Raw genomic sequence first — 25,016 nt, 5'->3', positions numbered from 1 at the left:
CGAATAATATAGAAATAAGGCTTTCTCCTGATCCCAAACTATTTTATTCTATAGATATTTACTTACTTGATTTTTTTTTACCGTTTCAAGTTTCAAAAATACCCTTCCACTCATTTTAGATTATGTACAAATATCAAAGAAAAAATAAATAATTATTTCATTTAAACATTAATCCTCAATAGTCACTGCAATCATTAAAAATCGATTTTTTTATGGTAGTTTTTTCAACTTATTTTTTTCGTATAGTATGACCAAAAACTTTTGTTTTGATTGGATAAAGACATTTATTATCTGCAAAAATAAGTAGGTCAAAAAGGAAAAGGATATGAAATCCAAAATACCCTGACTGGTATTTAGAGGGTTAACACCTAAGTTCTTTAAAGGCAAATTATCCAACATTTACGAGACTAACCAAGGGGGTAGTCCCTGACATCCTCGTAATCCTATCAGGAAAAAAGTATATTGTTGACATTGGGAGTCTCAATCTTCTGTTGAGTATGGCGGTTGGCAGATTGAGGCTTATATAATCTTGTTTCTGCGTAAAATTAGTAAAAACACATTTATATTTAAAGAGTTCCAGCTAAGGTCCCAAAAAAATGCAAAGATTTTTAGCTGTGGTCCAAACTTACATATACTGGTTACCCTCTTATATTGATTAATACAAATAAAAAGTTCTACTGAGCATGCAAAGGCCAAATACTGTGAGCAAAATAGAAACAGAATAAAATATTATCCTCAGTAAAGAGGAAGAAAAATGGAGAGGGCGAAGTTATTTCAAAAAGAAAAGAAAGGTGGGGGGAGGTGAGAGGAAAGGATGATTAATAAAAATGTTCGTAAATATAGCAAACTCTCTAAGTGATTTTTAAAAGAGAATTCCGAATGATACATAGCATTCCCTTTATAACCACAAAAAAGGCAGGTATTTTACTAACTAAATTCCTGTTTCAGGTATATACCACCTAAAACTCTTGCATCGAAAAAGTTTGAAGACTTTCCTTTAGACTCAGGACATCCAGTTTTTGTTTATCTACATGGCAACTCTGGCTCTCGCGCAAATGGCCACAGAATTGAGCTCTACAAATTGTTACAAGAACTGGATTATCATATTATAACCTTTGACTATCGTGGTTATGCGGATAGCTCACCTGTTCCAATCACAGAAGATACTGTTGTAACCGATTCACATAATGTTATTCGCTTTGTGGAAGAAAAAAAAGGCGGGCCATCGCTATTTATCTGGGGCCATTCTCTTGGAACTGGGTAAGAAAATATCAAGTAAAATGTTGTTGAGTTATTCTATGTGAAGTCGCCAAAGGCCATACTTGTCTTCCTAGAATTTATTAAAATTGATTTTATTAATATTTAATATGAAAATCGATAGGATGTTTTGCTATCGAAATTTTGTCATATATAGAATTAATCAATAAGGTTTTTTAGTTACTTGCTATCGAGTTATGGCACATGGAATATGAAAGTGAAATCAAAACTTCTTACCTTAAAACTTAGTTTTTTAAAACTTGAAACGAACAGAATTTACTCCAAATATGAAAGGGGCTGTTCCCTCCTCTATGCGCCGCTCTTTACGCTAAATCTTTTTACTGTTTTAAAAAGTAGAGCTGAGAGAAAGAGTCAAACTTTAACGTAAAGAGCGGGGCGTTGAGGAGGGAACAGCCCCTTTCATATACGGAGTAATTTTTCTTCGTTTTAAATTTTAATGTCGATACTTACTTTCAGTTAAGAAAATTTGTTCTGTTTTATTTAATTTTAGTTCAAGGATCGTAGCCTCAGATTCTAAAGCTGTTTATAGGAATATTTATTTGCCACATATTTAATATAATTAAGGCTCTTTGGTGCCTTAAAAAATCACCCTATCTTGTCCATTTCAACTTTTTTTAGTCGTGTATGGCTTAACCGTTTAGAATTAATTGGGTGGTCTTGCCCTAACTTGCATAGCTTTGATAAAAGGTCAAAATAAACGACAGAAATCTCAAAGCCGACCCCTTATTTCGCGGATATCTTACACAAACCTTATAACTTCATCTTTTTTTGTGCCAGAATTATATGTATTCAGATTTAATGGAACTTGCTTTCATTTCAAAGCTTAAATTTTGTTTTTATGATTGAACAGAGCATAATTTTCTTTTTAATGTTTATGAAAGGAGTCCATAAAGTATACATGCTTGGAAAATGTTAAAAATCAGCCCAAAACAAGTCTCATCGATTAATTTGCAGCTTTATAAGTTTCCTGTTGTGCTAGCTCCCTTGATTGAAATCTTTGTGGACACAGGATGCACATTATTATAGAGAATTATAGAGAGATTATGGGTTTCCTTTGTTTTAAATTAGCGTCTCATTAGCTTTTCCAAAAGCTAACATATCTAAGATCCCTTATCAATTTCTACCAAAATTGTTTTGGAAGCTCCCTGTGGGGCTAGAAAAATTTGCTAATGGGGCCCTTTGTCTTTGAGACTGTCAGCTTACCCTGAGACTCGAAAAATGGTATTTTTGGTATCGAACGCCCTTAGATATGTCAATCATAATACAAAAATATGCTTTATGTTTGAAATTTAAGTAATTCGAAGAAAAAACACAAAAAACTAGCCATATTTTTGGGAGATTTTACCACGAACTTTCACCCCTAAACCTAGATATTGTGAATAGAAAGCGTCTTAAAATTCATTTCTAATGTCCTTGATATAGAGGCGTGTTAACCGTACTTGATTCATTCCAGCAACTTCAGAGATTGTCGATTTTGAAATTTTTCTACAAAGAAGTGTATATTTTGTATATTGTGAAACATAAAAAAAAGTATATTTACTGCTCTATAAATTGACCATATTCATATTCCTCAATATTATCACTGCTTAATCAATTTTAATAATTAATGAATGTGATTATAGATAAATCCTGTGCAGAAACCACAAAATAACAATCGTTTTTCTTTTCAAGGATGAATTTTTTCCCTATTATTGGCTGAAGAGAATAAGTATTTGTTCTGAATATTTGCAATTGCTGATGATGGTGACAAATTGAGGGTATAAGAATTGCGTTGCTGTGTAAAATCAGTTAAACATATAGGTAAAACTTAGCAAAACTGGAAAAATGAAGAAACAGGTTTTGGGAGTAGAAGTGAAGGCAATAAAAAAAAGAAGTAAAACACACGATTCATTTTAACTTTTGACTTAGTAACCTGTATGCTCCGTTATTAACGTTTTGAAAATACTGTATTTAGTGTAAGAAAACGATTATTCTGGAAATGAATGGCTAATTCGTATCTATATATTTAGCACGTATGTACCAACCAACAATTGGAACAAACAAATAATCCAAATAAGTTTTTTTTTTACCACACTGCCTTCCAATTTACAACTGAAACGAAATTACATTAGAAACAAATAAAAAACAGTTTTTAGTATATTCTTGTTTCAGATTGTAAATGGAAAGAACAATCGGAAAATCCTATTTTTGAGAAAGATCAATTTCGCTATCATAGATAGCCCTTCCTAAGTAAAAGGCGAAGTAGGCTCTATAGTTGTTGTTTTTCCAGAGATAATCGTATCGAAGCAATAGCCGCAGGAACTTTGGAGGGGGCTTATTTGATCGGAAATCAAAACTAGTGCTCTGTTTAAAAGTCAATATTAAGAAAAATTGGCAAAAAATGTTTCTTTTTGCTGCCCCTGTCTCCAAAAAAATCTTCTCAAAATTTTGAGATAGCATAATTGAAAGGTTTAATAACATTGCTTTAGAGATCACATGACCCCTGAAAACTTTTAGGGTAAGGGCTGTAAGTTATACAAGTTGCTAAGTGATAATATATAGGATTCGTTATTAGGAAAGAAGGGCATGTTTGATCTTCGGTCTCAAAAAGACGGGGGGTATCCATATGAAGCTTTCATAGAACTTTGAGGGGATTTTGATCTAAATCAAACACAATTTGAATACAGGCTATGAAAAGGGCGTATCAAAAATATCACAAGAACGACTTATGGTGCTATTTTGAAACTTTCAGGGGATGTTGAGGTGGTTATTGCAATGACCTAAAGGCATTATGTGCTTAATAATACTACTACAATTAATACTACTAAGGCCAAGGGGGACATGGTGAAGTTTCCAGGGAATAATGAAAAGTGTGTTGAACTATGTCATGTGCCTGAAGATTGTCGAAGGGCATATCAGCAATATCTGAGGAACGACTTAGAGTATGAAGTTGAGACTTTCAGGGCATGTTGAGGGAAATGTTGAACTAGCCAAATAACACTATATGCTGACTGCTACCACTACAAATTCTGTCGATAATACTGATACTACTGCTGCAACCACTGCTAGGGGTATTAAGAAAAAAAAAATCAGAGAATGCTAAGGGTTATGCCGAATTAAAACAAAACATACTATGCGCATGCAGGTTATCAAAAGGGCGTATCATCAATATATCAGGAATAGCTTATATTATTAATTTGAAACTTTCTGGACATATTGAGGGAATATTGAAGTAGCCAAAAGGTGCTATAAGGTTATTACTGCTATTGCTACTGCTACTACCATTATTAAGACTGAGGGCATTAAGTTTAAACTGTCAGGGAATGTTGAGGGGTATATTGGACTAAATTAAGGCACACTATGTGCGTGCATTTACGAATTAAACAGCTATTAACACGAATTTATATTTACTTTTGAACTGGAGAATGCTTGTAGTAGAGGCTGTTCAAATATTAACCTTGATATTATTGGAATTATGGGAGTATTGGTCGTTGGATAGATGATAAGCGTGGAAACATTACATAAATTTGGAGCTTTCGACGATTTTTTCTTTAGCATGGAGTCTATTAGCAGAGAGAAAGTAGAACATATGGAGGAAAGGGAGACAAACATGGCCATCGGAAGTTGGTGCCTCTTTTATTTTTGACGGCCGCTGTAACCAGTGAGAGCTACATTTCACTAGGGCAGAATGGGTCTGTCAACATGAGAACCCTCCTCCCAAAAAATCTAAGGGAAGAGAAAGTCAATATAATATAAACTGTGACAATAATGCAACTTTTTCTAATACATAAATTTGTCTTAGCGTGTCTTGATGATTTGTAATGCTCTTTTTTTTAAAGCTTTTCCTTATTGATTGGCGTGCAACCCTTTTTTTTTCAGATTGTTTACTAACTCTATATAAATCATGTTTCTGTAAAGTGATTTTGTTATAAAGAAGTTAGCCAACAGGAGTCAAAGATTAAATGAGTATACCAAAGAAGTAAACTGTCTAAAATTTTTATAAAAGCCTATGGTGGATAGTTGCTGAAATAGAATCATTTTATAAAAAATTTACGATATTCCGTTATCTCTCAGTTCCAAAAGGAGCAGTCATGCTTATTTAATTGTTTTTTAGAATATATAGATAAATAATAAATATTTACAGAAGTAAATTAAGTAAATATAATTAAAATCGGATTTTGAATTAATATCTTTATTTTTAGACAGCTAAGTGGCTAACTGAACCTCATTATTTTTATAAAGCCCTTTCTCTTTAAGGGTCGGAAGTCGTGTAGCTGCGGAAATGTGTCAAGCTTCAAGATGCCCTAAAGGTCTGATATTAGAATCTCCATTCAACAACTTAAGAGACGAAATCCGATTCCATCCTTTTACTTATGTGAGTATATTCCAAAGGTAGTTCTGACCTGGGAGGATTAGAAATAAGCATGTGGTGCTTTGAGGGAGATGAGCAGAATGAATTCGCTACCCGTTTAGACCTGTATAATCTCTAGTTGAATATTTTATCTTATTTCGTAAGCATGCAGTGCTCAAGAATGTGAATTTCTTCTTTATAATATTTTAAAATATTAAGTTTGGGTAATTTACTTACCGGTAATAAAATGCTTAGCAATGATAAAACAGATAAACCCCAAGAATAAAACATTTTCTAGTTACAGCTCTGTCTAAATGCGTCAAATAAAAGAAACGGTTATGTGAGTTAATCTGATAAATGGGAAACTCAAAACTTGCATGGCTCCGGGAGCCTACATCAAGTCTTCTTTAGGACTTTTCGTAACGATTGTCTTGAAAATGTTTATAACACAAATAGCCTGTCAAACAACAGGTAAAGAGAAATTGGCACATATACTCTCTTGTAAGGGTTGAAACCTGCTAGCTCTGTACACTATATAATAAGAAGTTTTCGCTTCAGTTACTAGTTGTATGATGTTATTCATTTTTTTTTCAGAGCTGATGGTTAGTAATTGGCTAAGAGTTACTAATGTAACTAATTCTATAGTTAGGTAACCTAAATTGCAAGAAGACTTCTTCCTCTATGAGCTGTCTTTTGTTTTGTTTTTTCTTTTTTCTACATAGCCTCAGTTTTGTTTCATATGGAAAATTCCAAGGATAACGTGAATAGACGGCTATGTTTTTGTGAAAGACCAGAAGAAAATTGTGTTCTTGCGACTGTATTTTCGGGGTAGCCTCCGCCGACACGGTTGTTGTTGTGATAAGAATCGGCTGTAGATTTTGAAGAGGTTGCCCTCGACAGACCATATTGGAAGGCGTCAGTCATCCCATTGTCAGTGGTGTGGGGCAGAATGGGTCTTCTTCTGGTTCCTGCCAAAAGTTTAGTAAGACTGTATCTTGGGCTGGATACTCAGTCAAACATTTCTGTTGCATATGAACATAGTGTACTATCCTTCAAAAACTGAGTTGTAAGTCTGCACACCTCAAAGGCTGGGTCTCAATCTATGTACCAGTCTTCTTTCTTTTTTCTTTAAAGGTCAGGCTCTGGTCAGCAAAGTAGTTTTCTATTATGATCCTGTCTTAGGAACTCACTGTTCAGTCTATAAAACAGTTTTAAAGATATTCTTGCCTTTGATATCGAGTAAATGAGAATAGTGATAAGTTTAGTTTACATAGCAGTTTAACATGCCTAAAAAAAAATCAACCTATTAGATTAAACTTGCAATTCTCTTATGTGAAAAGAAAAAAAAGTTAAGTTGTCGACTTAGAAATAAGAATAAGCTTAGAGATAAGAGATAAGCTTGGCTAAAAATAAGAATAATGCTAGCAACTCTAAATCGTTCATATGTGAGGTTTGATTGATATGCTTCTATTATTTTTGCTAGGTTTTTGGTTGAAAAATGTATATTATGGTAAAATTCTAGTTAGTTGAATTCTTGCTATCTCAGAAATGGTTTAGGTTAGGAAAATAAAACTCTTAGGGATGAACCTATAGACTAAAGTATGTCCTGGGAAGTTATTTTGAAGCAACTACCTCCACTCCTTCTCCCTCTAGAGGGCCCTGACCTTTGATGACCTTTAAAAATATGTGTGTTATAAAAGTGAAACCTTGCAAAATAGATCTTCTGCTTAATTGAAGTACAACAAAATTGTTTTCAGCTTCATAACTGCTCAATTCCATTTATAAGGTTTTAAAGATATACAAATACATTTCCTAAATTTTGAAAAAAAAAACGTTGATATGGCTCATAATTCTACTCAAATGACAGGAATTGCATTTTCAGAACTATAAGCAGAGAAAAAGCAACTATTAACTGAAAATTAAGGTAAAATGTTGTTTTGTCAGAATTTCAATAGGTATAGACCTGTCATGTAGGCACATTTGAGGGCCCTCTAGAGGGAGAAGGAGTGGAGTTGGCTACTTCAAAATATCTTCCCGGGACATACTTTAGCCTGTAGACTCATCTCTGAAAGTTTCATTTTCCTAACCTAAACCCTTTCTGAGATAGCAAAAAGTCAATTAACTAGAATTTTACCGTATATTATATTTATGCTCCAGCAATAAGTTTGGGACCCAGGGGCTGGATGGAAATAATAGAAGAATAATTTTTCATCGTCACTGAGAAGGTTTACAAGAAAAGAAAAGAAAGAAGAGGCACTTAAAATTTCGACGGAACACTGGCATTAAAAAAGAAAAGAGACTGGTTAAATTAATTGAAAAATTGTTAATATTCAAGTATAGAATTGTTCTATGTGTTTATATCACTTATCTCTTAGATCGATTCAAGATACTAAGGTATGTAGAAGTATTGTTATTGATGTTAAAAGTAAACATCAGCATCTCATAGTGTCTCGGGTTAATCTAAAGCGTAAAATTTAGGAAGGGTAACTTCCTTCTGGAAGTTATGACGTTGGTAGACTCCAGAATGAGAATTTGGTAGAAACTTTCTAAACAATTCAATTATCAAACTAGAGAGTCTAAAATTTGACTATATAGAAGATGGGTGGAATAATTTTAAGGAAATAGTTTGTGAACTAGCAGATAAAATTTTAAGGAAGGAAGTTTGAAACGTGGCTAGGAATATTAATGAAAATGCTTAAAGTCTAGCAGAGAAGAGGAAGGCTTGTACAAGAAGCATTTGGATGGTAGGTCTCATGGAAATAGGAAGAATGTAAAGAAAGTAGATAAACCATTAAAATATGAATTTAGGAGGTGTGAAGTGGAGGTCATGGATAAAGATCTGGAAGATGCAGTAAGACGTAATAATAGTGCAGGTTAATAAATTGAGAGGGAATAGTCAGTCTGGACGTTTCCCAGTTAAAGATAGTAAGGGGGTCATAATTAGCGGTAAGGAAAATTTTTAGAATAGATGAGCAGAACATTTTGAGAATGTGCTAAACTGTGATAAAATTACAAGAACGAAAGAGAAAGTTTGTGACACTTTAGAAGTGAAGGAAGATTTATTTTTGACCACGAATTAGAGACACTACTAAAAGAATTTAGATTTAATAAGGCCCCAGATGCTGATAATATGGTAAATGAGGTTATTAAATATTTTGTTGGTCAGTTAGAGATGTATATTACTGAAGATGGGGAAAAAATGGGGAAGTACTTCCCCATTTTTCCCCTTTGAAAAAAGGGGAAGTAACAAGTGATATAGGAAAACTTTGATTAGACCCCTCTATAAGAAAGTTGATAAAAAGTGAGTATGGTTATTATAGGAATTAACATGGTTTCTGTAGGAAACAAATTACTTGGTATGATGATACTTCTTAGATTTGAACATGCTGCAGATAAATTTTAAATGAAGAACAGTCTGGTTTTAGAAAGGAGAGGATGTGTCGACCGAGTTTTTGCTCTTAGTTTAGTAATTGAAAAGTGCTTGATTAATCAGACCCCTTCGGTCCTCATTTTCATAGATTATGAGCAAGTATCTGAATCAGCCGATAGAAGAGCTTTAACGAAGGTCCTATCCTTGTATGGTATCCCAAATAAATACATTAAAGTGATCAGTACTATGCACAAAAATAATATTTTTGTGGCTAAGGTAGTAAATGAGGTTAGTAGCTGCTTTCGTATTGAATCAGGGGTGAAGCACGGTTGTGTTTTATCCCCATAAAACACAACCTATAACATAAAACATCAAACGTGTATGGATTATCGTAATGGACTTCCTCCTTAATTCTGAACGACAAAGACTATGTGAGAATACGGAATCAAATGAGAAAATAAAACTCATAACCTGAGGTTATGCTGATGATTTGTGTGTTCCAAATGAAAATATTTATAAAATGAATATTTGAAGGTTTTGAGGGATCAAGGCGCAAGTATAGGTTTGAAAAGTAATTTTAAAAAGACTAAGTCGCTTAAACTGAGAATAAGTGATAGCGATGAGTAGGTGTTGGATAAAGAGAAGATTGATCAAGTAGCTTGCTTTACTTACCTATGTAGTATTATTAGTAAAGATGGTGGAAGCAGTAAACATGTTGAAAGCATAATTGCCAAGGCTCAGTGTGTTTTTTCATACTTGAAATAAGTTTGGAAGAATTGGAACATAAGTTTGCAAACAAAGATTGGAATTCTAAAAGCTGCAATGATGACCGTGGTCAAGTATAATTCTGAAACCTGGGTGCTCCGAAAGACGGAGAATTTTTTAGATATTTTCTAGAGCAATTGTCTACGGATTCTTTTGGGTACCCGTCTGACTAGCGTATTTCTAACAGTAAACCGAACGAAAAATGTGTTTCATCATGCTTCCTAGACCTATAATCAGAGAAAAGTTGAGGTGGCTAGAGCACTTTATGCGGATGAAGGGTGACAGATTACCAAATATTGTCCTTTTTGGCCAGCCATCTAGGGCCAAACGAAAAGTAGGTCGTCCCCGAATAAGGCTGGAGGAAGTCGTAAAGAAGAATTTAGCAGAAAGTAGTACCTCTGGGGAGGGTATATACACATATATATATATATATATATATATATATATATATATATATATATATATATATATATATATATATATATATATATATATATATATATATATATATATATATATATATATATATATATATATTGTTCAATATGCAAAGAACTGTTAACACATGATTTCTGTGGAGAGCCATTTTGTGCAAAAAAAGGATTTAGTTTTGTTAAGTTTTACTGAAAAATTTGTGGGATAAGAAATTAGGAACTTGTCAATGAAATTCATGAACGTCTGAAAACAGTTAAGTTAGATCACTTGTTTACCACGAGCTAAAAAAGACGATTGCTTTGGAAGTAGAATAATGATTCTTGTGAAGAAACAGAATACGCAAGTTTTGCAATAAATTTAGATTTTACAGGTTCTTGATTTGCCAAGATTTCCTCCTAGACTTTTTTCTCATATAGAAAAGGACAATCGAGAGGGAAAATTATCTTTTGGGGTATTAAGCTACTTAAGTCCCATAGATTTGTGTTCGCAATAAGCTTTTACTATTAAGATTAATCAAAATCATAGTTAGCTAAAGCAGCTTCAAATGGCAACTCTTCCCCACTTAACAGTTTTTTTTAACATTGCTTTAAATTGTCGGTTACGATGGGCTAAGGCTCGTTTTTTTTTTTTTTTTTTTTTTTTTTTTTTTTTTTTTTTTTTTTTTTTTTTTTTTTTTTTTTTTTTTTACAGGGTTGCCTTTGTTGGTGCAACCATGATGCGTTAGTGGAACAAAATAACCAAAGGAGCTAGCGCTTATGAATGTAAATTTTAGATCATATTAAACAAGGTAAAGTGACTTGAAGATCCTAATAATTATTTTTTTCCTTATTTTAACAGGAGACTTCATAAAAGTATGTTGTTTATGATTAAATAGATTCATTTTTTAGATCTATCGATATATGCCATTCTTTGAGTATTTCTTTTTGGACGGAATGCCTAGTGGAGGGATGTCATTCACAAGTGACACTCATATTGCTGACATAATGTCCCCTGTTATGATTCTACATGCTGAAGATGACGCTGTCGTTCCGTTCCACCTAGGGAAGAAGGTTAAGTATTTGGTCCTTGTATTGTGACAAAAGTATAGAAAACTCATAATGGCAGCACGGGATTTAGCAGCACCTTCAGTTTTAGATTTGATTTCGTCACTCTCATGAATGAACATTAACGAGCTCTTGTTGACAAAGAAACTGTCATTACTTACCGTTATCAAAGGAATTGTTCATTTAACAGCAGAAATTGTAAAAAAAATGGATACTGTTTTCCTTTAAATAGTATAAAATGTTCAATGTCAATTATTTCAGTAATATCCATTTTGAGTCTAGACACCGTCATGCTCTTGTTTGCAGCGGCTAGTAGTGATGCAAATACATTCAATGACACGCAGCTGAAGTATACTTTTGTAGAATTAGATTACTTCAAAAATAAGTTGACCACGAATTATAAATTCAGAAACTATTTATGGAACACCGATTACTGTTAATAAATGACGATTAAAAATTATTAATGAGCAGGGTGGGATTGTTTTTTCTCACACAACTTCTCAAATTTCGGAATGAAATCGAACATGGTGACCTATATTTCTTGTTCAATGGTGGTTTTCGAGTGATTTTTACTTTTGATTACCACAACAACTGGAAAGTCAGTTTTGCACAAGAAGGACTTTTTAAATGGAATAATTTTCGTATATATTGGATTTTTCTCTTTTACTGATATCCAAAATCAGAACGTTCTATGCTACCAAATTTTATCTTTAGTCTATTATAATAAGATAACTCACATTGAGATTCTATATAGTTACTATATTTACCACAGGCTCTACGGCGTTTTTCTGTAGAGGCCTCAAACACATTGATTCAAGTATTTCTCTGTGAATGATGCAACGGGTTAAAACTGAATAGTCTTACGTAAACAAATCAAGTGTACATCCTTATTGTTGTCTATGGCTTCATCGAATTACACTCAAAATTCATTTCCTCTTAATATTTCAATTACTTGCACATTAAGATCCTCCCCCATTTGTTGATTCCTGCGATTGATTGTATTATTAGACAAAAGGATGCTTGAAAGAAATTTCCCTGCCGACTCGCCATTCGTAATGTTCACTAAAACTAAAGTAGCTGGGAGATTGGGAACGTCCAGATTGTCAAACTGGCTAATATCTATTTATCAAATGGGGTTTCAGTCCTGATCATTATGTTGAAAACTCGTTTTATCGGCAATGCTAATCTTTATATAGGCTAGATATTTGAGATTAGCGTAAATGACATGATCTACCATATCGTTCCCCAATCATCTGATTTTTCACTAGCAGTGGGACCCATATCGCTTTTCAATAGGTAAAAAGCAATACTGACATGTACACTGATTTGTTTTTTTGAATTGGTCCTCTTTCCTACCCCAGAAAGAACTTGTTTCCCTATCCCCAACCTTTTAAGGATACTAAAGAGAAAAGAAAGGTCCGAAATTTTGGTTTAAAAAGAAAACTTCAATCAAATGTTTTTTTAACAGCCCAGCCCTTGTTCTAGTTTGTTCTAAACGACCATTAAAAATTAGTGTAGATACTTAAAATCTTTAATTGGCGCGGTTTGGGCACTCAAAATGTTCTTTTAATGCCATGTAATTTTTATAAATCTGATATTTAAAATTTAACTATATTTAATTTCAGTTGTTTGAATCAGCCAGTCAAAGTAAACACTTTAGAAGTTCTGAGCTGCTAAAATTTGTTGGGTTTGAATCCAAACATCAGTACGGTCACAAGTTTATTTGTCGGGCACCTCAACTATCTCAACTAGTCAAGTAAGTGTTCTTTTTCTTTTTATGGAATGATGCTGTGTCTAAACTGAAGTGAGTTTTTCTCTTAGTTTACCACAAAAAATCAAGCAACTGTTGTATCAAGGTTGCCCACTTATGGGCAACCTAACAAAGAGCGTACTCTAACCCATTGTAACCAAAAATGTATTATAAATTTTTATAGCGACCGACACAAAATTGTGCCGCAGCGAATACTGCACTGCTGGAATTGTCATAGCCGAAAATCCTGGTTTTGAGTCCCCCATCTTGAGTAACAAGTAAACTACTTTTTTTAATATGAGATACAGTGATATTTCTTTTCTTTTTTTTATCGTCGCCGCTAGTTTGGCGCTGAAACATCATAGGGAGATGTTTGTATATATTAAGAGCAGTTTCAATGCATGAAATATAAAATCAAATATTGCAAATATTCCGCGATGTAAACAAAATTCATTACTGCAACATATTTTTTAATAGTGCTTGGTGTGGAATTGCCATCAGCAAAGTTAAGTAAAGCAATTTACTTTCTTCTTTTCTTCTTTTCCCGGGCAGGGAATTGAATTAATTATTAATTGAATTTATTGAAAAAAGTCAAATCAAGAAATATTGCACATAAAAATAACAAATACTTTAATATATTCTCCCCCATAAGGCTCTATTGCCAGGAAAAAAAGGGTAGAAACAAAACTAAAAAAAAAAATAAACAAATACATTTATCGAACATTTTTAAATAATAAATTCACATCGCCAAACCAAACAATACCCCCCCCCCCCTAAAAAAATCCAAACTAGGCAAGGGAGTAATACGTGATTCCACCCACACAAATAAAGTACAGAACCAGTCTGGAAACATCAACTCATCGCTGAACCGGGGAAAAAATTAATTTGCAAGAAAATCTCTAAAATACTTCTTAAAGGTACCAAACGAGTTGCCGGCCAGTGCAGACTCCGGGAGAGTCTTCCAAATCATGTTACAAGATGTCAGAGGGTCCGTTTTGACGTTTTGATCAGATCGTTTTGACGGAGTGTAAATGATTGGAAGTGCGTGAAAAATGATTCGATCGATCGGAAATAAAAAATATATTATTATATATGGCAGTAACCTCAAATCTCATGTAACCTCAAAAAATTAAAATAAAAGACAAGTAAGATAATTGGGAGATCTCAAGTCATGTAAGGGTTTAAGTAGGGAACAGTTAGTATCCTGTATAAGAGTTATTTTTTTGTGTGTATATAATGAATTAGTATTATTGATGATGAAAGTAACATGAATGTAGTCGTTATTATAGGCCAGAACGGCCTTTTTGCGATTAATTGATATGTATGTGATATAAAGGTTTTAAATAAAAATCAACCTACCTATCTGTAGCACGTGTAGAAACGGCAGCTTTAGTCTGCAACAATTTCTTGGCTTCAAGTATCAAATCAGTGCCAAAAATTTCACTAGCAGTTTTCGCCATATCAATGCAAGCTACTACTACCACTACTACTACTAATAACTCACCGCAATACCAAGCCGCGTGAGGCCAACAAAGCTACGCACACTCTTTCTCCATCCCAATCTATTCAAAGCCTCCCTCTTTACTCCCTCCCAAGAAGTTCCCATTCCTTTTAAATCTTTCTTTATGACACCCTCCCACCCCAGACGAGGACGACCTGCTTTCTGGTTAGCCCTAGACGGTTGGCCGAGTAGGGCAATCTTCGGCAATCTGTCATCCTTCATCCGCAGAACGTGCCCTAACCATATCAACTTTTCTTTCATTGTAGCCCTAGAAAGTGGGATTGAACCAAACTTTTCGTACAGACTACTGTTTGAAATACCGTCGGTCAACCGGGCAATACAAGCCATCCCCGCTTTTTTGCTCGAAATAAGAAATTTTGCACTGAATTCCAAATCAGTTTCTCGCCCGTCATCACGGAGTAAAATGAAACGATTAGGCACAACAAGAGAGAAGTCTGTGGCTAGGACCAGGTTAGCCTCATTAATAATCCAGGAGAGGAGAGTACAATATTCAAAATGAGAGTTCAAATTGATCTGATATTATTACAAAAATAGGCTTATAGCAGATCTTTGAAATATTTCACAATTCCTGAGGTAAAAAGAGCTTACTGATTGAATAAAGTCATAAAATATCGGATTTAAGCCAGCTGTATACACTTTGAACTCTGATTTTTTAGCAAAGCTAAAAAAATTTAAAATTTTAATTTTCTTTTTAGGCTTTTGGGTAAACCTCAGAGGAAATATTAAATCTGTTCTAACATTTTTCACGTTACTCTCTCTCAATATAAGTAAACCTCATAACTTAGACTTCAATATTACAACTAATGCTTTACCATCCTCCGAACATCAGTTATGGAATATAACTTCTTCATGCTACTTTGGATATTTGATGGGTTGTTGAAACTATCTTAGAATGCTATCCCGTGACCAAAAACATTTTTAGAAATTGTCTAACCGTCGAATCAGGGTTGTTTGAGCCAGTGTTCCCTCCAAAATCTTTTGATATCTAGGATCTTTTCCTATCATTGCTTATATTTTCTGTATAGTTTACTGTTTTGGGTAATTTATTCAATACTATTACACCCTCTAGAATGCTAACCGGGCTGAAGTAAATTATTTATGTACATGCCTGCTAGAGACGTAAGGCTCTTTTGAAATTGTCATCATATCATGGTTTGAACCACAGAATACAAAGTTTGTCAGGTGTTTCACATCCCTTAATGGTCCTTAAGGAACAACAGAAAATAGCCCCAGCCTTCAGAAAGAGATCTTTACAAAAACGCCAACATGATCATAATTTGATACGTCAATCCTTACGATAACAAGAACGGAGAAACGAAAAAGAATAATTAAAAAAAAGTTTTCCAATTATATTTCTTCGTTTCTATGTTGTTTTTGTTTCTTAGTCATTTTTCTGAGTTTCTGTTTTTTCGCTTCTCCATTTTATCATCTTATGTAATGTAAAGCCAAAGTCGTCTCAAAACGTATTTACGCATTCACTTCAAAGGTCCAAAAGACCCTTAAATTGCATTAAATCTTTTTCAAATATCAGTCTTAACTCGCTTTCTTCTTAAAAAAAAAAGGTTTTCCTTTACCCTGAAAACGATTCTATGTCAAGATATGAAGACCGCTGTTTTCATCGTTGTTTGTTATCCTGATTTTCCCTCTTACAAAGCCATGACTACTAAGTGAACTTTACTGTCAAAATTACCTAAGCTAGAAGTCGAACTTGGGACAGAGAACGTCCGCGGAGAACGAAAGTTACTGATTTACATCCTTCTCGAAATTTCTAATTTCACAATTCGCAGTTGTTTCTTAATGCCCCTGTTTATCAGGCTTGTCAAATTTGTACCCTCCTCCTTCCCACATCCACACTGAATGTGGCCTCCCTCGAAACAAAAATATATGTTTGAGGTTGTTGGAGGCTTCGAGGATATACTTGTTCGCTTCTAACGTTTCATCCACACCCAACAGATCACGAAGATCTTAGAGACACATTGATATCTTTCTGCTTTTCTGCGTCTTGCAAAATTATTACTGCTTGATAAATTTGCTGTAAATCAAAATCGACACAGTAAGGTTGACATAGTAAAGAACGATGGGTCTTCCGTGTATTAATTTGTTTGTTGGTTTTCCCAGCTATTCATTTGGAATGAAGGGTCGTAGAAACTCGGGAAGAGCTTATTTATTGGGAATTTGGGTTTCATTGAATACAGTTAGCGCTTTATTACAGAAGTTTTTTATCATAACCATCGAAAAAGAACGGATAAGTGAAAATAATATTCAAACTTTCAGGAACAACGAGTTTCATTAATAACATATATGATAACATTTTTTTACAATCGATAAGGATGCTTTTTCCCTTTCTGTTTTTATTTTTAATTTGGAATAAAAAAAATGATCTAAAAAAATGTTTACCAGGCCAATTGGCTGTTTTTTAAACAATCTGTTTGGTTTTCAGTTTAACAGATTAGATGGAAGTAAAAAATTATTTACAGGAAACAACTAAACTCTTGGAATCAAGGAATTTGCGGTTGATTCAGCTTTAAGGGCAACTTGTTTTGGAAATATTTTTCCTTTTAATTCCATTCGGGGTATAGCAAATTGATGCCTAAATTGAACTTTTAAGCATTAATTGGCAATATTGAACTACTCTATTTGAATTCCATTTAAAAGTCCCAAATGACGCTCGTGCCTTTAATAGTATTTGATTGGGGGATTGGCAGTTTTTCTTTTGTTCAAGACAATTTGTGTTCATTTTGAGGTTGCTTTGATTTTTGAATTTAATTTCTATTCGTTTTTTATTTGACTTTTTCTGTTTGCTCTTCTGTTTTTTAATAGCTATTTATTCTCTTTCAAAAATTTGCTTTTGAAAACTTTTTTCTAAGAAGTGAATTTGAGGTGTTATCGGTCGACGATGTGAAACGATTTGTTGAAATAGAAAAATAATATAATAAAAATATTAGAATCAACTGAATTTATATGTATCGAAATAGATTCATTTTTAGAGTATCATTGTATGTACAGCTATCGTCATTACCCGGGGTTGTATACCTGAGTCTCTTGTTTATTTTCTGTACAGATTTGTGCCGTTCTCATTAATTTAAGAAAGTTGTTCCCGTTTGCGTTTCTTTTCACAATTATTTTAAAGCGAACGGAAGCCTGGTCTTAGAAACTATTCTTTAAAACAGCAATAAGTAATAGTTCTAAAAAGAACAAACAGACAAAAATTCCGAAATTCATTGCGAGAGTGGTCGCAGCCTCGAAAACATTTTTATAAGTAGGCGAGTTATAAAAGAAATGTTACATATTATAGGAGCAAATAATGGTTTAAAGAGAGTGTAACTCAGAAGGCTTTTCTTATATTCGTATGTATCTGCCTACATCGTTGAGTACAGCACCTACATTTATCATTCTGCTACAACAAAAGGATTAGATAATAATGTCATTTTCAAGTAACTCATTTTAAACAGTTTCTATAAAAAGGTATTGTGTAAAGGTATTACGAAAAGTGTACTTGTATTTAAACTTTCGTAGAGCCAAAGTAAAAATGACCCCGACGTGATTTGAACACGCAACCTTCTGATCTGGAGTCAGACGCGCTACCGTTGCGCCACGAGGTCTTAGCATACGTTTGTTTTTAAAGGTTTTAACATGTTATTATGCTAATGAATGTTTTTTAACCGCCTTGGCCAAAACATTTTAACAGAAGTGGCGATTCGTCTTGATACATTAGCTTGTGATAAAAAGAAAAAAGGTTGAGAATACCTGGAAAACATTCATTTTGTATGACATGTTACTGTATAAACCCAGATCATCACTCAATTTCATCAATTCTTTTTTCTTCAGTGCTTTCTCGCGTAACTAGAACCATTCTTTCTTCAAAATATACAGAATCATTGTAGCCCCCCCTCCCCAATGTGCAGGGGCATGGCTCCAGCATTTTTTTTGGGGAGGGGGCAAGAGGGGTCCTCATCTGGAGAGTCAGTGTACATGTGCTATTTAATGATTTTTTCTCAACGTATTTGTCTCTTAACCAGTACATACACGATAATTTTGAAAGTTGCACAAATTACAGGGTCAGAGGGACAAAAAATACAAATGGGCAAAGCCACATTTTATCGGTGCCCCCAAACTTCAATTCCGTATCCGCCCTGGTCGAGACTGCTTGTTCAAGAAAATATCTTCAGACATGTGCTGATTATAAATTTATTTATTATAATGTTATATTTTTGTTACAGGGATTTTGTCAATCTGGCCATTATTGAACCTGCCGTAAAGAGTGTTTAAACGTCTAGTTTGATTAATTATTATCTTGTATTCGAGTCCAACAGTACTGCCGATGAATGTGACTATGTTTTTCCTTTTGTTTACGTGAGTGTATGTTATGCAGCTGAAGCTTGTTGTGATCTCGGATATCTCTATTGTTGATTGGGTATGAAGCTTTAATATTCTCAATTATTTCTTGATTTAATATTTTTTATTAAAATTGCCGTTTCTAAACAGCACGGGGTACTTTTGTATTATATGCCACTCACTCAAGTGCTTCAATTAGTTAGAATCTGTTTCTTTGACGCTCAATCCAAATGAAATATCACAAAATTTGATGAAAATATAATATTTTAGAGACAGTTTCTGGGCTATGTGTTTGCACATTGGGGGGGGGGGTAAATTATAGCGGGTCTACATAAAAAATGTGTTAGGTACAATTATTCTACATATTATGAAGTAATAATTGTTTTCTAAGTTCAAACTGTTCAAATTATTTATACCCATCGCTAATGTGCAAATACATACACCAGATTATATATTTCCAATCTATTATGTCACTTGTCTTTGTCTTGTCTCACGCTAAGCTGAAAAAAAAACACGAATAAACCGGTTGGTTCTTGAGTTTTAGATAGCGTTAACTTGAGTGAGTGGCGTATAATACACAAATACCCAGGACGGTGTTCTTATTTATAGTCGAAGGAAGTCTTTCGATCAGAAAAAATTTCCTATATTTAGCACTAATTTTAGGTCTTTTTCTGTTTGTCATGAATATAGACAATGCATTACAAACCGTCGAGAAAACCTTCGATGCAATCGGAGAAAAATAGATGATTAGAAACGGTTTTTTGATGCGTAACAATTCATACTGGCAAAGTTAAGACTTTCCATAAGAGCAAATTTAGGTTATCTTACATGTCTATATTTACCACGGAAAATTTAACATGTAGGAAAAATGGAATTTCTGGGTGATCAACCAATAACTTTTGAAAAAAATTAATAAAGTTTTCCTAGAATGTTCATCATGCTCTGTCAGATCCTTTCGACCCGTGTTCTTATAAGATAAGTGTGCTACACTAAACCAATGTCAAAGGACCTGTTTAAGTGTGCAAGGTTGTACTTAGCGTACTGCAATTTGACCACTTATCATAGAGATTACGTCCGTGGTGTCAAAGCCGCTTAGGGAATGCTTTTGACCTAGCTAGCCAGAATGCTTCCTAGAAAAAAAAGAGACATCGGATTAATATATACTATCTCTTTAAGCGAGCAATATTATTTATTTATTTTTTCTCGAAAACGAGTCCATATTTTTTTCCGGGAAAATTAGCATCCTGGGATATTCTGGCCCCCCTCCACCCCAAAAAAACAATATATATAGGTCAGAAGTTTGAGCCTTAATTTTGGAAAAAAAGATTTATGTAAGAGATTTCATATTTACGAATACATTCGAAAAGCATACATACATCATATATGTCTCAGTAGTGATTGTATCGTTTTCAGTGTTTATGATGTAAACAAAATTACACAGGAAACATATGATTGACGCCAAATTCATGAATATATTTCAAGAGAATAAATTGAAGTGCCCCCCCCCCCCAGGAGTGAACGTATTGTTTTATATCTATGACGCATGTAAAATTCCAAAAGGAACGTAGCTCAGTATAAAATACCAAGTTTAATTAGTCCATTTACAAAAGGCGTTTTAAGTAGTTTCATAATGCCTAGAAGACAAATGATCAACCTAAACCATCAAACGCGACAAGACCAATCCGATCAGCCAAGGCAAAGGGTATTGAAAAAATGTCTAATGTAATGATAAACGAATATGAAGAGTAAATATATACAGTCAGAATACTCGGGCAACAATTACAGCGAGTCAAAAACAAAAGTGAAGAACAAAGAAACAAACGATTCAAAGATAAGCGGCAGAAAAAAAAATTAAATTTACTAAAAAACAAATATGAACAAAGAAATATGCGGAAAAAATACCACAGCGAGAAAAGGTAAGCGACGAGGATTACAAGTAATAGGAAGAAAGCGAGTATCAGAACGTGTCAAAAAAAAGAATTGTGCTGTTAGAAGACAACCGACAGCAAAAATCAGAACGAGTCAAAATGAAAGTGAAGACGAAAGAAATACTACGGTAGAAGAACACCGCCATCATAATCTTTGACGCCAACAAAATGTGGTGCAAAACCCAGAACAAACCTTTAAAGATGCCATAAGCAACGTAACTGTTTATTACAAGCCATTGAGACCCTTCAACGTTCTGTGTTCCCTGGGGAGCCCTCCATTTTCTCGAAGAAAGAGTAGCAAACGAAGCTGACTCATTCGGAGGTTGCTACTTACAACGAGAATTAATATATACAGGCCTACCATATGCCGAGTACCGGGGCCCGGCCTCGAAATCGGTTAGATAGTTGTTTTTTCTTAACTGGCATATTGATATTTCTGGCCACTAAAACGATCTAAAAAGCTCACAACTTTAAGAAGAATTTGTATTTTTCCCATGGTGGTTGTATCGAACCCATGATGACGCCGTGGCATAAGAAGAGCCTCACATTGTCTGCGGTCACAAGATAAGTGACAATGAGAATCAACATAGTCAAGCCTGTCCCGTAGGCTTGACGGGGCCTGGCCTCGAAATCGGCTACATAGTTTTTTTTTTCTTGAAACTGGTAAATTGACATTTCTGGTCACAAAAACGATCTAAATAGGTCACAATTTTAAGAAAGAATTCATATTTTTCCCAGGATGGCTACTACTACTACCAGAATCTACTAGTAGTAGCGAAGAAGCGTCAATAAAATTTTCAGGCCTAACCTCAGATATCAATTATTGAAAATTACTCGGAAATTTAATTCGCCATTAGACTGGGCGAATCAAATCCTTGTGGGCTCTTAAGACCCTAAAGATTCATTCCATTTGATCGTTTTGGTTGAGCAGGTTTTCATTATGTTTAAGGTGCCAATTACAGCTTAATTGCTGTAATTGGCAATTAAGTTAATTTAATTTAACTTTATGTTAAACTAAACATAAAGTTTAGACTAACAGTCTAAACTTTATGGTAAGGTATGGGACGATTTACTAGAGCCTATATTATATTTAAATTGTGCTAAATAATACAATGTAAAGAAAGTTGAGAAAGCATTAAAATGTGAATTAAGGAGGTGCGAAGTGGAGGCCATGGATAAAATTGCCGAAAATCTTGAAGATGCAGGCTGGCGGCATAGTAGTAAAATATTGCACTGGTATGTTGATAAATTGAGAGGAAATTGTCAATATGGACTTAAAGATAGGAATGGGTCCGCAAGTGAAAAGAAAAGTGTGTAAGAGAGTCGGGCGGAACATTTTGTAAGTGTGCTGAACCATGACAGAGTTACAGGAAAAGAATGGAAAAGTTTGTGACTCTTTGGATGTGAAGGAAGATTTATTTTGCGAGGAAGAATTAATGACAGCATTAAAAGAATTAAAATATAATGAAGCCCTAGATGCTGGTAGTACGGTAAATGAGTTTTTTTAAATATGGTGGTTGTGAGGTTTGAGATAAGTTACTTATGGTTTTTGAAAAGGAAAAAGTACCTTGCAATTTTAAGAAAACTAATTGAACCCCTCCAAAAGAAAGGTTATAAGAGTGAGTTTGGTAATTATAGAGGCGTTAGCCTAGTTTCTGTAGGAAGTAAATTACTTAGAATGATAAAAAAATTTAGACTTAGAGATGCTATAGATACAGTTTTAAGAGAAGAATAGTGTGGTTTTGGGAGGTAGAGAACGCGTCGACTATATTTTCAAGTGCCCGAATCATCAAACGCCTTTAGTCCTCAGTTTGATAGATTATGGGCAAGCGTTTGATTTTGCTGATAGGAGAGCTTTATCGAATATTCTGTCATTGTATGGTATACCAAATAAATACACTAAAGTGATTAGTGCTATCAAGAGAATAATAGTGTTGCGGTTAAGGTAGGAAATGATAGTAGCTGCTTTCGTATTTAATCAGGGGTGAAGCACTGTGGTGTTTTATCCCCATTTATACCCACAGTCCATCATTTTGATGGATTTTATCCTAAGGCGCACAGCAGAGGTAATGGGAGAACATGGGATCAAATAAGGCAGTAAATCTCTCCTAGACTTAGACTACGCTAGTGATTTGAGCATTCTAAATGAAAATGTTAGCAAAATGAATGAACTTTTTGAGGTTTGGCGAGTTAAGGGAGCTAGGATAGGTTTAAAAATTATTGTCAAGAAGCCCAAGTCACAAAGACTTGGAAGAAGTGGAGGCGAAGAGGTGATGTTGGGTAACAAGAAGATCGGTCAAGTGGACAGTTTCACTTACCAAGGTAGTATTTAGTAAAGACGATGGGTACAGTGAATATGTTCCCGTGGAATAGCCAAGGCCCAGGGTGTTTTCTTATAGTTGAAAAAAGTTTGGAAGAATAGGAAGATAAGTCTGCTTACAAAGACTAGAATATTGGAAGCTACAGTGATGACTGTGGTCAAGTAGGGTTCTGAAGCGTGGGAGCTCCAAAAACGGAAGAGGAGTTGCTAGACACTTTCCAGAGAAATTGCCTGCGGATCGTTTTAGGTACCCGGCTGTCTGACCATATCTCAAATACTAAGCTGTTCGACAAATGTGCTTAAATCCCGCTTCCCATGGCTATAATGATAGAAAGCATGATATGGCTAGACACATAAATCTTTGGCGGCCAACCGTCTAGGGCCAAACGAAAATCGGGTCGAATCCGAAAGGGGAGGGAGGATATTATTACTAAAGATTAACGAGAAATGGGAACTTCTTGGTAAGATGTAAAGAGGAGGTTTGAATAGATTGGTTAGGAGGAGGAGCGTGCATAGCTGTTTTGTCGTCATGTGGTACTGATGTGAATTGTTAGTGGTAATAGTATTGCACTAAATATCACCAATAAAGATTTTCAAGAATCTTGGACGTTTTAGTCAACATGCTCCAAATAACAAACTTACGCACAGGGTGTTAAACTCATTTCAACAGTGCGAGATGTCTATAAAAACAAGCGCTCTATGTGTATTTTTCTAAAGTATATTGATTAGATATGTATTGATTGGACCCGAGGAGCCTAATAAGACAGGTTACGTAAAGGGTCATATATCCGGGAAAAGCGTCTGGAAAATGATTTTAATAAATGTGCAGCTTAAAAGTAAAAGTACTGGAGACTTGAAGATAGGCTTGATCTGGTAAAATTCGAACGGCTCATATTTACTGTAATAAATGTTTGTAATGTTTTGCTTAAGCATTTTAAAAAACTTTTTTCAAATGAGACCTGCTTCATCTTCCTCGAAGAATATAAATAGATATCCTGAGAGTTACTGCTTAAAATTCTGACGAGCCGTCCGGCACTCCCATGAAAAAAAGATAAGTTTAGCAATATGTTTTTTTTTTGTCTTTTTGCCCTTTTTACAAATCTATGTCATGAACCCCCTTCAAAGTAAAATTCTGTGTAACCACTATTGGCATAAACAACTGACGTAATTTTTTATTAAAACAAAACGTAAACTAATCGAACAACGAAAACTAATCAGTCATCTCTTCCGATTCACTATTGACACCCGTCTCACAAGAAATAGCGTTATTTTCCACAATCCTCATGCCGTCAAATTTAACAACCCGTGGCTCTCCCATTCCCAGTTTTGAGGCAAGTAACAATTGAATTGGTAGATCCTTGTATTTGTTTTCAGGGTCTAATTTCTTCCTCCTCTCGGGACTCTGAACGATCTTGTATATTGTATATCCTAAAAGGTTCCATCCCATGAATAGATAGACGGCTGACATAACAGGACTAGCCTTGTCGGCTTTGTGAAGAGCTGATTCAGGTAACGTTCGTCGCAACCACATTTCAAATTTTCGAAAAAATGTCATGCTTAGAAATTCTAAAAAGAAAAAAAATGGTCACTTGAAAAGCTGGTTGTTACCAACAGAGCGGATAAGGAGGACTTTAAATCTCTATTTTTCTATCTTAAAAGTAAATATTTTACTTATGAAAACTAAAAGACTCGTCTCTTATAGAAGACTTTTATAAAGATTATATAGGGTAAGATACCCAGTAATCAGATTGCTTGTCTGATTTCTTAATAAATCAGAACTTGTCTAGCTTTTCTTAATAAGAATGTTATTAGCTTGAATGTTTTAATCATATATAGAATTCACAATTTCAGATATACTGATAGTCAATAGGGAAGTTTAATCTTGAATACATATTTAAAACATGAGCCTAATCTTGGCAATTGCTCTCCAATCTTAGAGA

General features: G+C 34.3%; 1 protein-coding gene and 1 non-coding gene across 7 annotated transcripts in view; one reads left to right on the top strand and one right to left on the bottom strand.

Moving 5' to 3' along the window:
• Window positions 1–18,975, top strand: part of LOC136029339 (lysophosphatidylserine lipase ABHD12-like) — a 68,707-nt gene extending 49,732 nt beyond the window's left edge. For all 6 annotated transcript variants that reach the window (XM_065707626.1, XM_065707627.1, XM_065707632.1 and 3 more), the window contains 5 exons: window positions 949–1,260; window positions 5,515–5,632; window positions 11,066–11,227; window positions 12,847–12,977; window positions 18,714–18,975. In XM_065707626.1, the coding sequence (XP_065563698.1) occupies window positions 949–1,260; window positions 5,515–5,632; window positions 11,066–11,227; window positions 12,847–12,977; window positions 18,714–18,762 (772 nt within the window). In that variant the 3' untranslated portion in view covers window positions 18,763–18,975. The remainder of the gene's footprint in view (window positions 1–948; window positions 1,261–5,514; window positions 5,633–11,065; window positions 11,228–12,846; window positions 12,978–18,713) is intronic.
• Trnaw-cca (transfer RNA tryptophan (anticodon CCA)) lies at window positions 18,024–18,095 on the bottom strand. Its single transcript has one exon. It is a non-coding gene; the product is annotated as a tRNA-Trp (tRNA).
• Window positions 18,976–25,016: the final 6,041 nt, after the last annotated feature.

This window comes from Artemia franciscana, chromosome 7 (assembly GCF_032884065.1).
Source record: "Artemia franciscana chromosome 7, ASM3288406v1, whole genome shotgun sequence".
Taxonomy (NCBI): Eukaryota; Metazoa; Arthropoda; class Branchiopoda; order Anostraca; family Artemiidae; genus Artemia; species Artemia franciscana.
This window is presented reverse-complemented; position numbering and strand designations above follow the sequence as displayed.